Below are 21305 nucleotides of genomic sequence, written 5' to 3' on the forward strand. Positions count from 1 at the left end.
CAAATCCTCTTTTCTAGGGATATGGAAAGTTCCACTTAATGGGAATCATAATTCCCCATCTTTGGATGTGTATTCTTGCCATTGGCTAAGCCACATACATGTTCTTAACCCTTTCTTGTCTGCCATTTCCCTAGCTGATGTACCTTCCAGAGGAAATGTTTCTTCATTATTAACATCTTTCTCTTTTTTCGACAATGGATACATTGTTCTACATTCTAAACTCTCACATTGTTCACTTTATTGGGTTCAAGATCTGCCCACCAATACCATCACGTCTCTGTCAGGGACACCCTATTGCAGTATTGCTATGGCGTCCGCCAGCTAGTCCCTGCGTGAGACCAAAATGACACTACTGAAACCTCCTAAACCACTTCTCAGTAAATTCTTCATTGTCTGCTTTGTCTGAACAGAAATCGCTACAACAGCAAGGGTACTACCACCTTTCACACAGCAGTATGCCTTAGAACTGCAAAGGTCACTATACAGCACGCTCACTCCTGTACACCAAGGAATGAACCACAGCGAGTCCAGTTAATGCAATCGGGCAAAATGAAGTTACGTCCCTATCTTGGTGTGACTAATAGCGTCTCACAGTACACTTTACCGTAGCAGAAAGGTTCCACAGTTTAATACTCTAGCTTGAGGTTCCTCTCTTCAGTTCTACGTAGCACAATTGGTACATTTGTCGATTTCAGAAATCAAAGAATATTATCAAGAACACAATGACTGTTGTTGCCAGTAATCCAAAAGCTAAAGCCACATAATACTTACTCTCAAAATCTGTCTACTGCATTTCATCACACTGCTTCTACTATAACTCCCAACATACACTGCTCCACAACTTGTTCATTTTTTGCATGCATAAAACTCCCTATTGAAACTCACATCATTCTTCTTCAGGAACCTCGTGTCCCAGAACCAGGGTCAGGTTGGGACTGGGTCAATTTAAATCTCAGGGAAAACCCATCTGGACCATGAAGCTGCAGTACTTGGTTCTATGGCCAATTAGTTTATCAGTACTTGTCAGATCCATCTGGAACCATCATGTCTGCTACAAGATCTGTTGGTGTGTGTTAGAAATAGGTTTTTGGTTGGCAGTCAGGTTACCCCCGTCCAAGCAAGGACCCTCTCACTAGTGAGGGTAAGTCACACACAATCCAAATTATCCTGTGTCCACCCTCTGGTAGCTTGACACTGAGCAGTCAGCCTTAACTTAGAAGGCAATGTGTAAAGTATTTGTGCAATAAATCATGCAATAACACAGTATAAACACCACAAAAATACACCACACAGTTTTAGAAAAAAAGAGAATATTTATCTGGTTAAAATATGGTCAAAACAATCAAAATTTGATAAGTACAAGTTGAAATATCACTTTGATAATGATAAATAGAGTCTTTAGTTCTTAAAAATCAGTAATTGTCTCTTGCAAGCACAAAGTACCTGGTTTGCATTGAAATTATCCACATGGTACCGCAGAGGAGGAGATGCGTGAAAAATGTGGAGGTGTGCGTCGGTTTCTCCGGGTGCACACAGACAACGTGTCTATGCTTTTCCATGCAACAATGGCTTTGCGTTGATTTCCATGGTGCAGACATGGATCCTCTTTGGGTTGCAGGGTATTTGGACACCCTGGGGACCATGCAGAGAAATCTAGGGCGTGCAGGACGAAGTCACAGGAGCTGCGTCGATCCAGTGGGCAATGCAGGTAAATCTCTGTCACATGGCAGGCGCTGCATTGATTCTTCTCACATGAAGTCCGGATGCGTTGTTCTGGCTCGGCTAGGCGCTATGGGTCAATCGAGTGGGCCGTGCATCAAAGTTCCAGACGCAATGCTGCGCTGAGTCGATCACTACTCGGGGAGCTGGCTGCGTTGTTCCGGTTCGGCATGCAGTGATTTTCTCACCACGATGCAGCTGTGCGTCGATTCCGGCAGTCAAAATTTCACTGCACAAGGACTTCTTTGCAGAAGTGAAGTCTTTTTGGCTCTGAGACTTCAGAAAACAGGAGCCAAGCTCAATCCAAGCCCTTGGAGAGCACTTCTGAGCAGAGCTAGAAGGCAGCAAGGCAGCAGGGCAACAGCAAGGCAACAGTCGTTTTCAGCAAAGCAGTCAGGTGAGTCCTTTGGGCAGCCAGGCAGCTTCTCTTGGCAGGTTGCAGGTTCTGGTTCAGAGTTTCTTCCCCAGTAGGTATCTTGTCCAGAAGTGTCTGAGTTGGTAGGGTCAGAGAACCGGTTTAAATACCCAAATGTGCTTTTGAAATGGGGGAGACTTCAAAGATTGGCTTAGAAGTGCACAAGGTCCTCTTTCAGTTCCATCCTGTCTGCCAGGGTCCCAGTAGGGAGTTTGGCAGTTCATTGTAATGTAAAAATCAGGACCTCCACCCTCCCAGCCCAGGAAGACCCATTCAGTATGCAGATGGGTGCAGATGTGTCTGAGCATCCTGTGTTTGTGGTTGTCTGAGTGAAATGCACAAGGGAGCTGTCAACTAGCCTAGTCAGACATGGAGTGTAAGGAACAGAAGGATTTAAGTGCAGAGAAATGCTCACTTTCTAAAACTGGCATTTCTAAAATAGTAATATTAAATTCAACTTCACCAGTCAGCAGGATTTTATATTACCATTCTATACTAAATATGGCCCTGTTACTCCTTTTAGATCAGAATGTACCACTCAAACAGTATATGAGGGTAGCCCTAATGTAAGCCTATGAAAGGAGCAGGCCTCACAGCAATGAAAAAGGAATTTGGGAGTTTTACACTACCAGGATGTTAGACCTGGCAGCTTTTTGTCGTGTCTCCCCTGTATTTTTGCATTATGACCTCCTGGTTTTGGACTCTGTTTTGCTGGTTTATAGTCTCTGCGCACTTTACCACTGCTAATCAGTGCTAAAGTGCAAGTGCTCCCCATATAAATTGTACTGTGGATTGGTTTATCCATAATTGGCATATTTGATTTACTAATAAGTCCCTAGTAAGGTGCCCTAGAGGTGCCCAGGGCCTGTGAATCAAATGCTACTAGTGGGCCTGCAGCACTGGTTGTACCACCCACATTAGTAGCCCTGTAAACATGACTCAGACCTGCCATTGCAGTGTCTGTGTGTGCAGTTTTAAACTGCCAATTCGACTTGGCAAGTGTACCCACTAAGTTAGGCCCTAGGTAGCCCCGTGGCAGGGTGCAGTGTATGTTTAAGGTAGGACATATACTAGTGTGTTTTGTATGTTCTAACCGTGAAATACTGGCAAATTTTCATTGTGTAAGGCCTATCTCTCTCATAGGTTAACATGTGGGCTGCCTTTAAATATCCTTAAAGCGCAGATTCTCTTTGAGAGCTGATAAAAATGTGGAGTTTAGGGTGTCTAAACTCACAGTTTAAAAATAAATCTTTTAGTGGAGTTGGTTTTTAGATTGTTAGTTTGAAAATGCCACTTTTAGAAAGTAGGCATTTTCTTGCTTAATCGATTCTGTGACTCTGCCTGGTTGTGGATTCCCCGTCTGGGTCAGTTTGACCGTTGGGCTGTGCACACCTCTCCTCTAGACAGTGACACAAAGGAGGCTGGGGTGTAGCCTGCATATCTTGATTGGCCATCTGTGCTGGAGGAGAGGAGTGGTCACTCACACCTGAAAGGACTGTGCCTGCCCCCACACAATGCCATCTCCGACCCCCTGGCGAGTGTCTGGGGCCTGGCCTGGACAAGGAAGGATCTTGCAAACACTTGAGGCTTTGCTTTGAAGTTTGTCAACTTCAAAGGCAGAACTGGGTACAAGAAGAAGACCCAAAACCCCAGAGTTTTAGAATCTTTCTGGAATCAAGAGGAACCTCTACAAGGAGAAGAGCTGAAGGAGGAGTACTGTCCCTTTGCTGTGCTGCTTTGCTGGACTGGCCTACAGTTGCTGCTTCTGCCTGAAAAGAGTGCAAAGGGTGAACTTTGCTGTGTGTCCTGCTTGAGAAAATTCTCCAAGGGCTTTGAGTAGAGCTTGCCTCCTGTTGGAAGTCTCAGGGACACCAAAGACTTCAGTTTCCTCGACCTGTAGCACAGGTCTGTGTGTTTTGTGCTGTTCAAGAGGAGAAACCACTGTGACGCCACCAACAACGCCACTGGCCTGCACTGTGACCTGCTGACACCACACGGAGTCGCATTGCCCCGCTTCGCACTGCGACCCTGGTCTCACCGATGCCATCATCGGATGATTTCACCGAGCCGCTGATCACACTGCGACCTGTGGGCCTCGCACTCCGGCATCGCCTGCTCACACCGCAGCCTGGGCATCCCTGACGACGCCGCTCCTGCTGACAACAGTGCCGCTGCCTGCACTGTGGCCTGTTGACACCGCTCGTGAGGTACAGGAAGCACCATCCCATCCCGCACCACAGACCCGGTCCACCGACGCCAGCACCATCGACTCCTGTGTTGTCACCAGGCATCCTGCCTGCACCATGGCCTGTTGACACCACTCGTGAGGGTCACAAAGTACTGTCCTGTACCGAACTGCTGGCTTCGGCCTACCGACGACAGTGCTTCAGCAACCATGACACCGCTGCCTGCACCGTGACCTGTGGACACCGCACGTCACACCGCCCCGCCTCACACCGCAGCCCTGGTCTCACCAATGCTGCTGGACGCCGTCACCGAGTCGCTGCCTGCAGCGTGACCTGTGGGCACCGCGCGTCGTGTTGTTCTGCTTCGCACCACAGCCCCGACGCCATTCACTTAGGCGCACCTGACTTCATCAGCCTGGAGTTGGATCCACAACGCGTGTGACCTCAAGGGCCCAACGAATCCTGCACCGACTCCGGAACCGACACAGCGACATCAGCGACGCCGCTCTCCGGAGCTCACCGCGAGGATCATAATAGTGTTTTCACTTATACTGTGTGTTATGTGCAAATGCTTTATACATTGCTTCTGAGATAAGCCTGACTGCTCATGCCAAGCTACCAAGGGGGTGAGCAGGGATTATCTGAGCGGGTATGTCCCTTATCCTGACTAGAGTGAGGGTCCCTACTTGGACAGGGTGCAAACCGACTGCCAACTAGAGACTCCATTTCTAACACAGGACATATAAACTATACAGGTACTTGTCCTGCCTTTTATCTACATAGCACCCTGCCCTATGGGTAACCTAGGGACTACCTTAGGGGTGACTTATATGTAGAAAAAAGGGGAGTTTAAGGCTTGGCAAGTACTTCTAAATGCCAAGTCGAAGTGGCAGTGAAACTGCACACACAGGCCTTGCAGTGGCAGGCCAGAGGCATGGTTAAGGGGCTATGTTGGTGGGTGGCACAATCAGTGCTGCAGGCCCACTAGTAGCATTTAATCTACAGGCCCTGGGCACATGTAGTGCACTTTACTGGGGACTTACAAATAGATTAAATAAGCCAACTGGGTATGAGCCAATACTAGATGATACATTGGATATTGATAGCCTGGGACAGTTTGAACGTCCTTGGTTAGGCATGGTGCTTGGGAAAGTCTCTGGGAACACTCTTTGTTTATTAGAGTAAACTTGCACTTCTTTATTAGAAAAAGAATAAACAAAACTTGTCATCATGTGTTATATTACAACAGTGATTCAAGATAGAGCACAGATTAAACAAGGCTTATGTTAGCATAAGGCCAGTTTCCAATTTGTTTAAAGCAATAAAAAGGAAAACAGCTCTTGCATGCACATGCCTTCTAATACTTCCAGGTACAGGCAGTAGATCACCATCATTTGAGAGAGGGTGGAAGCTCTGAGGAACACAAGAGCCAATATGATTTCTATCAGGTGTCATCGAAAATCCTGGGAGCAGGTAATCCCCAATACATTCAACAGAATTGTTGTAGCAGACACCCCTGAGGGCCACTATCCTGTGGTTCTGATTCCCTTGCAGTGGGGGAGTCTCAGGTTTCATGAAAGTAGCTGTGAGCCCTGCCATGTCTTTAGATTGTCTGCTAGGGAATGCTTACCGCACACCATCTTGAAGGAAGTGGAGCTCCAGTCTCGCCTAAAGATCTTAGGGTTGCCTGAGTTGGTGTACCTAACCACAAGGTCCATGGCAGCTCGAGAGGGTAGACAAGGAGACCTGGAGCCTGGAAAAATGGCCCAGGTAGCTGCCAAGCAGAGGAAGGGCACGGACATGGGAAACCTGCCCCTGAAACTCCCACGATCCAGGGTGAGGCCGAACCTGAGAGCAATGCCCTAGAGCCTACATGGTAGGACATTGCTGCCCTGGGAGACCTGTCTGAGATGGCTGCTTGGCAAGCAGAGGGTGAGCCATCCAGGGAGGAGTTCTGCAGCAAACAAAAAGAGTACCCCTCTCTTGAGGGCCTGAGGTGGCAATTAGAGGCCCAGGCAGCTGGTGAGACCTCAGGAGATCACCCGATCTGTTGGAAGAATGACCTCCATATAATGAGCCTAAGGTTCCTGACCGTGGAGCAACCTGTGTGTTGGTGGTCCCCAAGTGCTACAGAGCCTTCCTACTGGGTCTGGTTCATGACATAACCCTAGCAGGACATCTGGGGCAGGATAAGATGTTTGCCAGGCTTGTCACCCACTTCTAATCTCCTCGGATGAAGGTCATCTCACATGCATTCTACAGATCATGTCCTACCTGCCAGGCCAGTGGGAAATCAGTGGAAAAGCTAAAGGCTTCCTAGTTCCCATATCTCTAGTTGCCACCCTCTTTGAAAGGGTGGACATCAACATGATTGGGCCCCTGGGCCCCAAGACTGCCTTAGGTAACAGATTTATCCTGGTATTGCTGGACCATGCCACTAGGTACCCAGAGAACATACCTCTGAGGACTATTACTGTACCTGCAGTGGTCTGGGCCCTTGAAGGTTTTTTTTACCAGGGTGGGGTTCCCCAAAAAGTAGTTTATGACAGGGGCACAAACGTCATGCCTGGGTACATGAAGTTAATGTGGAATAAGTGTGAGGTAACTTACAAGCTCTTCACACCCTATTTTGTAATGGGCTTGTTGAAATATTCATCACAACCATTAAAGGTATGATTATGGACCTACCAAAGCCCATGAGGCAGAAGTGGGGCACCCTCTTGCCATGCCTTCTTTCTGTCTGCAGGAAGGTGCCACAGAAAGGAGTTGGGTTCAGTCCATTTGAGCTCCTTTATGGCAACCCCATTAACGGACCTCTCAGTCTGGTGAAAGAAGGGTGGGAGAGGGAACAAGCTCCAAAAAAGCCTCCCAAGGATGAAGTTAGCTACATGTTGGCTCTCAGAAATTAGATGCAGCTCTTCTGGAAGGCAGCCAGAAGGTAATGTTGCCTGATATGACCAGAAGGCCACTCTGGTCATCTTTTAGCCTGGCCAAGAATTGAGGGTTATGGAGGCAATGGAGCCCAGGGCCCTAAAAAAACCCTGGTCTGCGCTTATGAGGTAAAGGAGAGAAAGGGGGTGGTCACCTACTTGGTGGACCATAAGAACCTCATAAGGATTCTCCATATTAACGATCTCAAACCCCACTATAAGAAGTCTGAAGTCACTATGCTCCTGGTGACAGGATGAAGGCATGGAAGGGAAGAGTGAACCTCTCCTTGACACCCTATCTTCTAAGGAGAAGGTTTGGTCAGAGGAAGGTGTCCATCTCTTCCCTACTCTGATCCCAAAGCAGCAGAGGGACTGCAGAATGTCACCAGTTGCTGGGACAGTTTGTCTCTTTCTTCTCTCTGACCCCTGCACTCACACATCTGTGTACCCATGATGTTCACAATGGAAATAGCATGCCTGTGAAGAAGAAAATGTACAGGTTGTCTGATAAGTTAAGAGACATTATAAAGGAGGAAGTGACGAGGATGTTGGATCTGGGGGTGATTGAGCTCTCCAATATACCTTGGTCCAGTCCAGTGGTGTTGGTATCTAAAGTCGAACCACCTGGCATCACCCCAAAATGTTGGTGCTGCATAGACTATTGGGGGCTTAACTCAATTACAAAAACTAATGCTCACTCAATCCCCTAAGATGATGAGCTCATAGAAAGGTTGGGAGATGCCAAGATCCTTAGTAAATTGATTTATCATCAAGGTATACTGGCAGACTGTCCTAACTGAGGAGGCTAATAAAAGGTCTGCATTGAAGGGGGTGGGGCTAATTTGTCTCGCAGAGATTAAACCGTTCTTAGGGATGTGGATATGGTAAAATTCCATCTGCTATGACTTTTAGTTTTTCAATGAAAAGTAGCATATCTTTGAGCATGAGCTCTTGTAGCTTGCACCCCACTGTGAAATAGGTGACTAATTGCTGCTGGGCCACTTGGAAGTTGTCAGGAAAGATCATGATGGGCACATTCTCAAAGTATATTAGCCTTACATGCCTGGCCTATGGCAGGATAAACTCTTGGTCCATATGTAATGCAAGAGTCGGGCAGTCATAAGTTTGACCACCAAGGTGTGTGAAACATCGACTATGATGAATCTCGATATTAGAAATGGGGTCTCTGGTTGGCACTCAATTTGCACTCTTTCCAAGCAGGGACCCTCACTCTAGTCAGGGTAAGGGAGTTACACTCCTAAGACAACCCCTGCTCACCCTCTTGGTAGCTTGGCACATGCAGTCAGGCTTATCTCAAAGGTAATGTGTAAAGTATTTATACTAGAACACACAGTAATACATCGAAAACACTGCAAAATGGACACCACACCAGTTTAGAAAAATAGGCAATATTTATCTAAAACAAACAAGACCAGAACAACAAAAATCCAACATACACAAGTCAAGATATGAATTTTAAAAAAAATGAGTCTTACTCCACAGAAAACATTGAAACGTTGTTACACAGAGTATCTGGTATGGGTCAAAAAATAAAGCTGGATGGGCGAGCGTGCATCAGAAAAGTCAGTGAGGTGTTGATTCCTTACTCGCAAGTGAGGCCGTGCGTTGTTTCTTCTCCGGTCAGGTAGGCAATGCATCGTTTTTCTCTCCCGCAAGAGAGCGATGCATTGATTTCTGGACAGGGCACCTCGGATCCCTGCAAGTTCTTGTTGACTTTGACGCCCAGTGATGATGCATTAGAAATCCAGCCTCATGGTGATGGAAAACTGTGCTGCATGGGGTTTGTGTCGTTTTTAGCAGCTGCAAGCCGGTTTTGCGCCATTTATCCAGCCGCGATGCAGGTGATGCTTTGATTTTCTAACTGCGATGCAGGTGGTGCATCGATTTCGGCTGCAAGGCTGGTGGCATGATGTTTTTACAGCCGCGTTGCAGGTGGTGCATCAAAATGTTCCCTGCACAGCATCCTGTACATGGATTTCAGCCTTTTTCTACCATCTTCACCTTTCAAGAGTCCAGGGACTGGATAGGGCACCAGTTGGCAGGGCAGCAGTCCCAGCAGAGAGTCCAGATGCTGGCAGGGAAAGTCTTTGATGGCCCTGAGACTTCAAAACAGGAGGCAAGCTCAGTCCAAGCCCTTGGAGATTCTTCACAGGCAGGAATATACCACAAAGTCCAGTCTTTGTGCTCTTTCAGGCAGAAGCACCAAATGCAGGCCAACCCAGGAATGCACAGTCACAGGCAAAGGGGGAGTACCCAGCTTTCCTACGTGGCAGAGGTTGCTCTTGGTTCCAGAAGTAATCTGAAAATCTGGGGCTTTGGGTCTACTACTTATACCCCTTTCTGCCTTTGAAGTAGGCAAATTGCAAAGGAAAGACTCTATTGTTCACAAAATCCTGCCTTGCCCAGGCCTAGCTCCAGACTCACATCAGGGGGTTGGAGACTGCACAGCCCATTCAGGTGTAAGTGACCACTCCTTCCTCCACTGTAACCCCGATGGCCCATCAGGATATGCAGGCTACACCCTAGCTCCCTTTGTGTGACTGTCTAGAGGGGATTCACAAACTGCCCAACTGTCAGTCTGGCCCAGACAGGGAATACACAAGCAGGTAGCATCACAGAATGGTTTAAGCAAGAAAATGCACACTTTCCAAAAGTGGCATTTTCAAACTGACAATTTAAAAACCAACTTTACCAAAAGGTATATTTTTTAATTGTGAGATCAAAGACACCAAGTTCCATATTTCTGTCTGCTTCCAAAAGGAACCTGCACTTAAAAGATATCTAAAGGCAGCCCCCATGTTAACCTATGAGAAAGATAGGCCTTGCAACAGTGAATCCGAATTTGGCAGTATTTAACTGTCAAGACATGTAAAACACACCAGAAACTGTCCACCTTTAACTTACACTGCACCCTGCCCATGGGGCTACCTAGGGACTACCTTAGGGGTGCCTTACATGTATAAAAAAGGAAGGTTTGGGCCTGGCAAGTGGGTACACCTGCCAGGTCGAATTGGCAATTTAAAACTGTGCACACAGACACTGCAGTGGCAGGTCTGAGCCATGTGTACAGGGCTACTCATGTGGGTGGGACAATCAGTGCTGCAGGCCCACTAGTGGCCGACTAGTAGCATTTGATTTACAAGCCTTGGGCACCTCTATTGCACTTTACTAGGGACTTACTGGTAAATCAAATGTGCCAATCATGGAAAAGCCAATTACACATACAATTTACACAGGGAGCACTTGCACTTTGTGCTTTTTTTATTTTTCCATCTCGTGCTCCCAGTAAACGTCTAATGCAGATAACAAAAAGTGTTGGTCCCCAAAAATAGTTGCTGGTGCCCCCCACCGGCAATCACTGGCTTAAATTAAGCATTGATCCTAAATGGCTTCTAAGGTTTGGCAACTCTTTTGTTGGCAATCACATCATGGTGTGCAGAGTGCGGAAATCGATCTGGCAAACCCATCCTGGTAGAGCAAGACATCATTAACATCCCTACTGATGACATGAACTTGTTTTCTGTAGGCCTGCCATGGTTTCCTAACAGAAACAAAAGCCACTAGAGTAAACACAACCCCGACAGAAGCCGCCAATGTAAGAGCAGTATCTGGCTGAAACCTCTCTTTCAGGGGTACAAGGTCATGTGATGTTATGGTAGGTGACTGCATCTAAATGGAGTGGCTGATCTGTAGCCCATTGTCTGAAAGGCCTGTGACAGTCTGGCTCCTACCAGTCAAGGCTGTCAAGCGAGGTCTAGAACTCATAATGCATTGTCACTCTACGGTATGGCAGGCATTTGTTTCTCTTCTTCGTCCGCGACCCACCTAGGATGATAGCTGCCAATTATGAATTGTACTTTTTTTTCTGTCCAGCATGCCTCTGGAAGAGGGGAAGGAGAAGGCAATTGTAGGCACCTCTGGTCGCAGCCACCCCAGCCAGGCAGGTATCTGTTTGTTTCTTAGGGCCCAGGATCCACCTCAGAGTCTTTGCAATCCTAAGATCAGGTGGCAAAGGGAGTACAAACAGATAGGTCCTCCGCTGCATCATCCTTCACCTCTGCTTATTGTTAGGCCAACTCCCAAGGCTCAAATGCCGGCCACAACCACTTGAGGAGGGAAGCTTATACAGGCACAGGCTAGGCTGCACTCCGCATATTGGTAGTTTCACCCTTCTTGATTGGCTCGCCCAGCTCCAGGTAAACACCATCTAGCTTCTTCACGGCCAAGACACCACTTCCCCACAGAGAAGCTCAATCTGAAATGTCTGCAGCAAAATAAGGCAGGGAGTCTGCAGCCTTTGTGAGTAGGATCAGGCTGTAAATCCACAGGATTCTTCCATAGGATGAAGGCAAGGTGGGTCCTGTTGACCACATGTCCTCACTCATTTACAGTTAGCTCTTCCTTGTAGCATCACATTTAAGGATAAAAACATTTTTGGGTGTAATATCACCCTTGGAGCAACAGCAAATTCAGCACAGAAAAATATTTTCAAGCACCAGTTGCATTTTGGAGCAAAATGTATTTAAGCCCAAATTCAGATTTAGATGCAAAGTCACTGTTTTTTCATTGTCAACAAAAATGTGGAAAAACTTTTATAGCGCAAAGCTACCACCATTACAATGAATGAACATTGATTCATTGTGCATGCACTGCAAATGGAGGCAATCTTTGCACAGGCCGACTAACACACCTAATAGCCATTCACTAATTCTGAGACATAGATACTCTCATGACCTCATCCAAACTGTGTAGAACACTTCCTTCAAGCAGTGCCTGAACGAGCTTTCCCCAAACAGATCAATGGCTGGAGACCCTAAGGCTCTCTCTGCTTATGTTCTTGTTGCTTGTGAATGATAGCAAATACACCCTGTGGACAGGCCACACTAGGACTGGCTAATGTCTTACACACAACAGGGGGCCTCTTGTAAGCTGTGCATGTTTCTTATGCAAGTTTTGATGAGGAGAGCTGCATTTCTTTCTGATACAATTTTGATTGTGACATGTGAAATTGTGCACTGATTCTGTATTGAAAATCATTTGGACTTCATTTGCTAATTCTAATCATGTAGTCAGTTTCCTTTTTGGTAGGAGCCTTTGAGGCCCTGGTGAAGCTGGTGAGATATATGCCATGCAGTCTGGTGAGTAAGGGGTAGTGCTGCATTGTTAATGGATTTGTCTATTCAGTTTGTGAATCAGGGGCTGATTATGATCTTGGCGCTACTGCCGTTGAGACCGCCAATACAGCGAGCATGAGGCTACCATCAAGGTGGCGGCCTCACCACATTGTATTATGGTGTTTCCTCCAGGCTGACCGGTGGAAACATAGTATGACGACGTCCCCGCCGGTCAGCCCGGTGGAAACAGTGTGGCGGCATTGGCCTCATTGGCCTCCGCTCCCTTAGGGAGCGGAGGCCAATGCTGTCACACACGAGCACCCTGTGAATGCACACTGTCTGCATAGCGGACAGTGCACATTCCCAGGATGCTGGCAGGAGTGCACTTGCACTGCCCAATATATTCACAGGTTCAACTCAAGCAATCAAGGATGTAAAGTGATAATACTGCAAAAGAAGATGGTTTTATCAGCTATGTTACAATATTGTTAGCAAAAATGTCTTATGATTTAACTGTTCTGTCATAAGTATTATTTTTAGGTCTGGCTGGCATTAGCCAAAACATTCTGATTTTACTAAATTTATATGTATAATATAATTACATAAAGAGATTTCATCCACCTCTCTTCATCCATTGGTCTGTTCTTGTGTCATTCACATTTTGCTTTCGCCCACTACAGTATCATCCTACTTCAGCCACTGGCTGATTTTACTTTGAGTGACTGTATTTAGTTCTTTCACAAGGAACATGTCTGCACACAAGGTGATTCCCTTCAGTGACAGTATCTAATATTACTTTAGTGTTGTCTTTGTGGAGCTGGATGTTATAGCAGGATGTTTTCTGTCAGATGAGAGCACAGGGCACATTCTAGCATTATCAGTTCCTGTCTTTTGCCAGTGCTGTAAATTCCTTTTGAAATTTCCTATCTGATTGGTGCTTTTCCACACCATATCAGCAGCTCACTTGAACTCTGAATGTAAGCTCATGTGGATTCTATATCTTAGCAACCATGTCTGGCTGCAATTTCTTTCTTTCTGACCTCTTTCCTTCCTTCTATCTGCTGCTTTTTCCTTCTATCCTTCTTTCTTTAAGTCTTTCTTTCCTCTTTCTTTCTTTCTTTGCTTCTCTCTTTCTTTCCCTTTCTTAATGTCTTGTATTCTTATTTCCTTTTTTCTTTGCTTATTGTTATCTTTCCTTTCTTTCTAATGTTCCTCTTTTCTTCTTTCCTTCTTTCCTTTATTCTTTCTTGCCTTTGTTCCTTCTTTTTTCTTTCCCTGTTTCATTGTTTTCCCTCTTTCTTATTTTTCTTTCTTTCTTTCTTTCCTTCTTTCTTTCTTTCCTTCCTTCTTTCTTTCTTTCTTTCTTTATTCTTTCTTTCTTTTTTTCTTTCTTTCCCTCTTTCTTCCTTTCTTCCCTTGTGTTAGAAATTGGGTTTCTGGTTGTCAGAGGTATGCACCCTGTCCAAGCAGGAACCACAATCCTAGCCAGGGTAAGTCAGATGCACACCAGAAATTAATCTGTGCTCACCCTCTGGTACCTTGGCTCGGAACAGTCAGGCTTACTGTAAGAGGCAATGTGTCATGTACTTGTGCAATGCTTCAAACAGTAAAGCTGTGACAAAAAGACACTACACCTGGCAAGAGAAATAGAGCTTAATTTAATGAGGAGCGTGAGAACTCTTCTCAAGAAGAAACCACAATCCCTGGCAAGGTGCTTACCCCTCTGGTTGCTTGGCACAAAAGCAGTCAGGCTTAACTTAGGGGCAATGTGTTAAGTATTTATGCAGCACTCAAACATTAACAAAGAAAAAACAGAACACTAGAAAAATCCCACACCAATTTAGAAAAATAGAGAAAATTGTAATAAATATAACGAGGCCAAATCAACAAAAATCTAAGCAGTAGAAATGGAGCAATGTGGTTTCAAAGATAAGTTAAGTATGGCACCTAAAAGCACAAAGCACCACTCACAGTCATCTGGCCGTGCTAGACCGGGAGAAGTCAAAAGTTCAGGCCAACCACAATGGAGCATAATCTGGATAGAGGGAACAGGTTAGTCCAGCTGAAAAATTTACCTTCTCAAAGTCGAGCACGAAGGGTCCAGTTTGCAGTGGGTGAGCCCATGAGGAGAGCATCACGGATGGTTGTTGGTGCAACGTGAAAAGCAGGCCAGGCATTACAGACGTTTGCCGTTGTAGAGCAAAGATCCTGTCAGGCACCTCAAATGGTCATTGCTGAAGCTTCACATTGGCGGTCACTGTGGGCTGTTGTCACTGTAACGCGAAGTGCAGATCTCACATTGCCAGCTGTTGCCGGCTGTCGATGTAGCTCAGTTTACTGGAGCTTCACGTTTACCAGAGCTTCATGTTTGTGGCCATCACAGGTAGCAAGACCACAGCACGAATGAACTCAGTTCCAAAGAGCCCAACATTTAAGGGCGGGCACCTCTTGAGGACCAGAAACTCACTCAAGCAGGACCAGTAGGAATCAGGCAGGTCCTATTGCAGATCCAGGCAGGTCTAGTGCAGCATGGCAGTTGCAGGGAGGCCTCTGGAGCTTGGTGTGTCTGTGTAGCTCAGAACAAGAGATCAGCCATCTGGCCCTTGGAGTCACTTTGGTAGTCCTGGGATCAAGCAACAAGGCAGACCTCAAGCAGTAGGGCAGTCATCTGAGGGTACAAGGCAAGCTTCAAGCAGCAGGGCAGACCTTTGGCAGTAGCAGGGTAGTCCTCTGAAGTACATAGCAGGCCTCAAGCTGCAAGGAAGTCCTGTGGTCTGAAGTAGAAGGCAGCCCTTCCAGGTGTCCTCCGCAGGTCCAGGAGTGACATGAAAAGCGGGTCTGAGGGTCCTATTTTTAAACCTGTGCTGGCTTTGAAGTGCAAGAAACTGTTGAAGTCCCCCCATCGCAGATGGAGCTGGAATTTAATTCCTTCCTCGTAGGCTCCAGGGACCTAGGGTGACAGTAGGCTAGCATGAAGTTTTTTGTGAGCGTGTTGAGGTAGCTCCTTCGAAATACATGTGGGGCAGGGAACAGTTCCGCCCCAAACATGCTAGCAGGATGATTCATCCTACCAAAAACTTTGTCTCACTGTCTCAGAGGAATACACAAAGGTCAACTGCTGTGCTAATCACAGTCATGTTACCCAGAACACAGGCATCAGATGCTTAGGGCAAAAAAGCAGCTACTTTCTAAAAGTGACTTTTTCAGAATTGTGACTTAAAATCCAACTTTACCATTAAGAAGGATTTAAAATTACAGTTCTTTTTAGACCATGCATGACTTTTCTACCTGTTTCCAAACAAAGTTACCTTGTATTCGATGTAATAAGTAACCTAATGTTATCATCTAGGTGATGTAGGTCTCACAATAGTAAAAAACTAATTTAGTTAGCAGTTTTTCACTACCAGGAATCGTAAAACTTAAAAGTACATGTGTAACATTTTAAATAAAATGCACCCTGCCCTATGGGATGCTTAAGTTCTACCCCAGGGTTGATTGTTATGGATGGAAAAGGGAGGTTTATGCCTGACAAAGGGATTATTTTGGCAGGTCTAAATGGAAGTTTAAAACTGCACACAGGCTGTAATGGCAGTCCTGAAACATGTTTTAAATGACTACTTAAGTGGATGGTACAATAAGTGCTTCAGGCCTACTAGTAGCATTTAGTTTACAAGCACTGGGTACATGTTGTACCATTTTACTAGGGACATACAAGTAAATGAAATGTGCCATTTGGTGTAAGCCTATTTTACCATGTTTAGAGGAGGGAGCACAAGCAGTTTAGCACTGGTTTGAAGTGGTAAAGTGAGCAGATTCCTAAGGCCAACAAAACGATTTTCAGCAAACAGTAGGGGAGAAAACAAAAGGTTTGGGTGAAGACCACCATATAGCTGGAAGGTCTAACACTTCCCTTTTTCTTTCTTACCCGTTTTCCTTTTTCTTTTTTCCCTTCCTATTTCTTTTTTCCTTTGTTCTTTCTTCCTTTCAGCTCTATTTCTTTCTTTCCTTTTTTATTGTGTTTCATGCCTTCCCTTTTCTTTCTTCATTTTTTCCATTATTTCTTGCCTTCCTCTTACTTTCCATCTTCCATTTTTTCCTTTCTAGCCTTCCTCTTATGTTCCTGTTTTCTTTTCTGTCCTTCCTCTTTCTTTCCTTCTTCCCTTTCTTGCCTTCCTCTTTCTTCACTTCCTCGTTCTTTCTTGCCTTACTCTTTCTTTCTTATCTTCATCTTTCTTTCTTTTAGTCTTTCTTGCCTTCCTCTTTATTTATTTCTTGCAGTCCTCTTTATTTTATTCTTTATTTCATTCATTCTTTTGTTCTTTCTTTCATTCTTTCTCACCTTATTTTCCAAAGGCAAGATGCTGACAGCCAGTGACAGACAGATTGGCTTTTGCCAAGAACTTGATTAAACTAAAATGATGTGTATAACATAGTTACTACAGGTGTTTTCAACCAGACTTCATCCATTAGTCTGTGGTTCTGTCATTCACGTTTTACTTCCACTCCCCTCTAACATTCATCAAGGGACAGTCTGTCTGCCCACTTCAGCTATTGGTCGACTTCATTCTGAGATATGGCTTGCTGCCCTTACACAAAGGGCACATCAACACACAAAGTAGTTTCCTCAGTGCCAGGCAATGTGTGATTTTTATTGATTAAAACAACTATTTTGCCTTTATCCAATGTTTTTATTTAAGTTGATGAGAACCCAGCAGCATACGGAACAATAACGTTTTTGCAAAAACGATCACAAAATAAGAATTGGCAAAAGAATGGCAGCCAATGTCAGGCCTTTGGCAATGCATGTTTGTAACTATCGCACAGTTGTTTTGTTGATTTTTATTATTAATTCGATGGGACAACATTTTTAAGCAGTTTTGAGGATAACATATTCCTGCACAATGATTTACTGGTTCCGATGTTCTGGTACCATACCCTTTTTCATAGCGTGTAACCAGCAGAGTTCGCTGCCTGCGGACATCCAGTGCACTAAACTGCTGGAAACACGCTGCATCGCCTGCCAGTCTCTCACTACCTGCGAAGCAAATGCAACAATTAAGGTTATTCTCGGCAGCTTCCTTATGTCACCTTCACAATGGCCACATGAGGGCACCATTTTCCACAACATGGCAGTTGGGAGATGGCCGCTCCGAGCACTGTTCCCAAAGCCCTTACATAGAATCTGACTACATTTGTATTCATCAGTGATAACTTATTGTGATATGTGTATTAGTTTTGGAAAGGTACATTATCACAACATGCAATTGTTGAAAAACAAACCTGTTTTTTTATGTTCCAGGGACTTTTGGAGTCCTGCAACCAACAGTGTGCTGCATACCTCTTTCAGTCTGATAAACAGTACAACGTGGATTTTGACACAGGAGACAAGGCGATACAATGTGGTCGTCATGTTGACATCTTCAAGCTGTGGCTAATGTGGAAAGCAAAGGTGAGGAGCCGCCTTAGACAAGGCTAACTACAATATGTTCATTTAACCACTATGTTTACTACGCAGTGTATAGATAGATAGATAGATAGATAGATAGATAGATAGATAGATAGATAGATAGATAGATAGATAGATAGATAGATAGATAGATAGATAGATAGATAGATAGATATCCAAACCAACAATTGTAGAAACAATTTTAAAAACTGTAGCACTCCAGGAGAATTAATCCTTTTATTCCTTATTCCTTAAAACATACAACACTAAATCCACCACCAACGCGTTTCAACCAACAGGTCTTGTTCACAGTTGTGAGTACATTTTCTATGTCTCATTTTTATACCATATATTACTGTAATGAGGACCTCGTTATAAAAATGATGGTTAAAATATGAGGCAATTGTTTTAAAAGTAGAAGTGAATAACATTTTGAAATTAGTGAGTCCGGACACATGAGAATTGTGTGATTACCAACAAAGCAAGGCATGTAATTAGTAAAGAAGAACAAATGAAGAGAATATGTTTGCATATTTTGGAGAAAAAAGTCATTTAGTTTTATTCCTATTTTTATTTTATTTTTTCAATTTGTAATATCTGTTAAAGAATTGCTAGTTTTGACTCTATGGAGAACATATATAGAAAGATTTAAACAATTTGAGTAGATGCAGTAGTAATTGACTACATCTCCCATAATGCAGTGTTAGAGAGGTACGAATATATAAAAATATTGATGCAGTGATATAAATCTCCTAATTTGCCAGGGATATGATTTTATTATTTTTCAGAAACAAATTCCTGCTTTGGAGTTTTCTTTATTAAAAACATAAAAAACAAAAACATGCCACCCTGACCATCATCTAAAGTCAGTAATTTAAAGGATTCTAAATTCTAGGTTGGACTACAGGAACTCTCTCTTCACAGCCCCCCCTTTAGAGTGCTGTGAAAAGCTGCTGCTTGATCAGAGATTCTGCAGTTGCAGGAGTGCGGAAAGCTGTGGCCAAGCATGGCGGTGCCGACGTTGGCGCCGTCGTGCTGATCATGACTTGTCTTTCTGCCGGCTTTTTCATGGTGGGGGCACCACCACAAGGAACTGCAAGGACGTAACCAGAGGGGGGGGTCCCAGCACTGCCCATGTCGTGTGCAGTGCTGAGGCTCCCCTCTCAGCACAGTCAGAATGCGCGCTGTCTGCAATTACAGCAGTGCGCAATCCAACTGTTCAGGCGGCACCAACAGTGCTGCGGCATTGGCCTCGGCTCTCCCTTAGAGGCGAAGCCAATGCCACCACACTATCTGCACCGTCCGGCCCTGCGGAAACACCCTAATATGGCGGTCTGACTGGAGGACCTCCATTAGGGTAATCGGGGCCAAAGTCCTGCACATGTCTAGTCCCTCTTACTTAATTGAGAAATAACAAATCACTGGTGGCCAAAGGTGTATGCAATGAAAGCAAAGCAAGTACATCTAAAGGCTGTATTGCCCAATGAGAAACCAGAAAAGCTGGGATCAATCACAGCTCCCCACTTGACCAAATTGTGCGATCCTAGGCAATTGTTTTATTTCACTTTGACTTCTTTTTTCTTCAATATGGCTTATAAAATGAACTTGAAATACATGATTTAAGGGTGTGCTGTACAAAACTTTCTCTTGGGTTTTATTTAATATACTACAATGTTGTTTGTGTATAATAACAATCCAAACCACCCAGAGGGAGCACATAACAACTGACTTGTCTTTTAGTTCACTATTGACATTGTTGCCTGGGCTGGGGGAATGGCATGAATGTTTGTAAACTCCTGTTTGTAAACTATCACTTTAAATAATATTTCTCAGTGCACTTATATAATGTGATGTACAAAGATGAAACGCTCCTGCATGATAATGAAATAGACTTTTTGAATTTTTAAGTGATTTTATCATATTTTTACACATGTGTTGCAGGATGTCTTTAAAAGTGAAGGTGTTCCTAAAGTTAAGTGGTGCAGCACACCTTAGTACTTCCTTTCTTTAACGTCAGCTAACCTGTAAATAAATGCTTGCTCCTTTATTTAACATTTTTCTAAATAATAATGCTCAGTCAAGTAAACAGCAGCCCAATGCTGCTGTTGACCAGGGGTCCCCATGTAAAGCCCCGGAGGGCCCCAAGCCGCCTGCGGGCCATACCTTGAGTATCACTGCTCCAGACCTCCACACCAACCCATGCCATGCAACCTTCAAAAAAGGAGTTTTTCTCTGGTTCCATAGATATTTCAGTTGTACCTGATAGGCTGCTAGGGACTTGGTTTTAACCTTTGTTTATTTTGTTCTGACCATGGTTTTCATTTATGTATTTATTTATTCTCTATCTCGTTTATTCCCTGCGTTCATTCGTTATGTTTTTGGTATTAGGCTCTTTGGAGGCTTTAACAGCCTTTGCACTGAAGAAAACTGCACAAATAAATAAGTTAATGCATACATACATAATAACTGCCCTTATTGCGATAGACAATTATGCTTATAATTTTTTTACTAAAACTGGTGATTAATGTACTTAGCTGGAGAGATTTGAGTTTTTTCTAGTCACAATCAGGACTCCTAAAGTAGCACAGAGGGTTACTGTTTCTTCTGCAAAGCACAAGGTAAAATACAGATCTCAGATTTGTGTTTTATGTAGTTAGTGGAGTGGGTTTCTTTTGCCACAGCGATCCTTTGCTACTTGCAGGTAATAAATTATGGGCCGATTTATACTTTTTGACGCAAAACTGCGCTAACGCAGTTTTGCGTAAAAAAAATTTGCGCCGGTTAACGCCATTCTGAAGCGCCATGCGGGCGCCGTATTTATTCAATGACGTTAGCCGGCGTTAGCCGCCGGCGCTGCCTGGTGTGCATGAAAAAAAACGACATACACCAGGCAGCGCCGGCGTAGGGGGATATGGAGCTTGGGCGCCAAAAAATGGGGCAAGTCAGGCTGAGGCAAATTTTTCACCTCAACCCGATTTGCGCCATTTTTTTCGACTCCCAACCCCCATTGAAATGACTCCTGTCTTAGCAAAGACAGGAGTCATGCCCCCTTGCCCAATGGCCATGCCCAGGGGACTTCTGTCCCCTGGGCATGGTCATTGGGCATAGTGGCATGTAGGGGGGCACAAATCAGGCCCCCCTATGCCACAAAAAAAAAAAAAAAACTTACCTGAACTTACCTTAATGTCCCTGGGATGGGTCCCTCCAGCCTTGGGTGTCCTCCTGGGGTGGGCAAGGGTGGCAGGGGGTATCCCTGGGGGCATGGGAGGGCACCTCTGGGCTCCTTCCGAGCCCACAGGTCCCTTAACGCCTGCCCTGACCAGGCGCTAAAAAACGGCGCAAATGCGGCCGGACGTCATTTTTTTTGACCCACCCACTCCCGGGCGTGAATTTTGCCCGGGAGTGTAAATACGGCGCACATGCCTCAGAGTCAATTTTTTAGACGGGAACGCCTACCTTGCATATCATTAACGC

The 21305-nt window shown here is 44.9% G+C and overlaps 1 protein-coding gene across 8 annotated transcripts in view; it reads left to right on the forward strand.

The window, feature by feature from the left end:
• Window positions 1–21305, forward strand: part of LOC138268696 (glutamate decarboxylase 1-like) — a 1137623-nt gene that overhangs the window by 985962 nt on the left and 130356 nt on the right. For all 8 annotated transcript variants that reach the window (XM_069218676.1, XM_069218622.1, XM_069218640.1 and 5 more), the window contains one exon: window positions 17685–17834. In XM_069218676.1, the coding sequence (XP_069074777.1) occupies window positions 17685–17834 (150 nt within the window). The remainder of the gene's footprint in view (window positions 1–17684; window positions 17835–21305) is intronic.

The sequence above is a fragment of the Pleurodeles waltl genome, chromosome 2_1 (genome assembly GCF_031143425.1).
Source record: "Pleurodeles waltl isolate 20211129_DDA chromosome 2_1, aPleWal1.hap1.20221129, whole genome shotgun sequence".
Lineage (NCBI taxonomy): Eukaryota > Metazoa > Chordata > Amphibia > Caudata > Salamandridae > Pleurodeles > Pleurodeles waltl.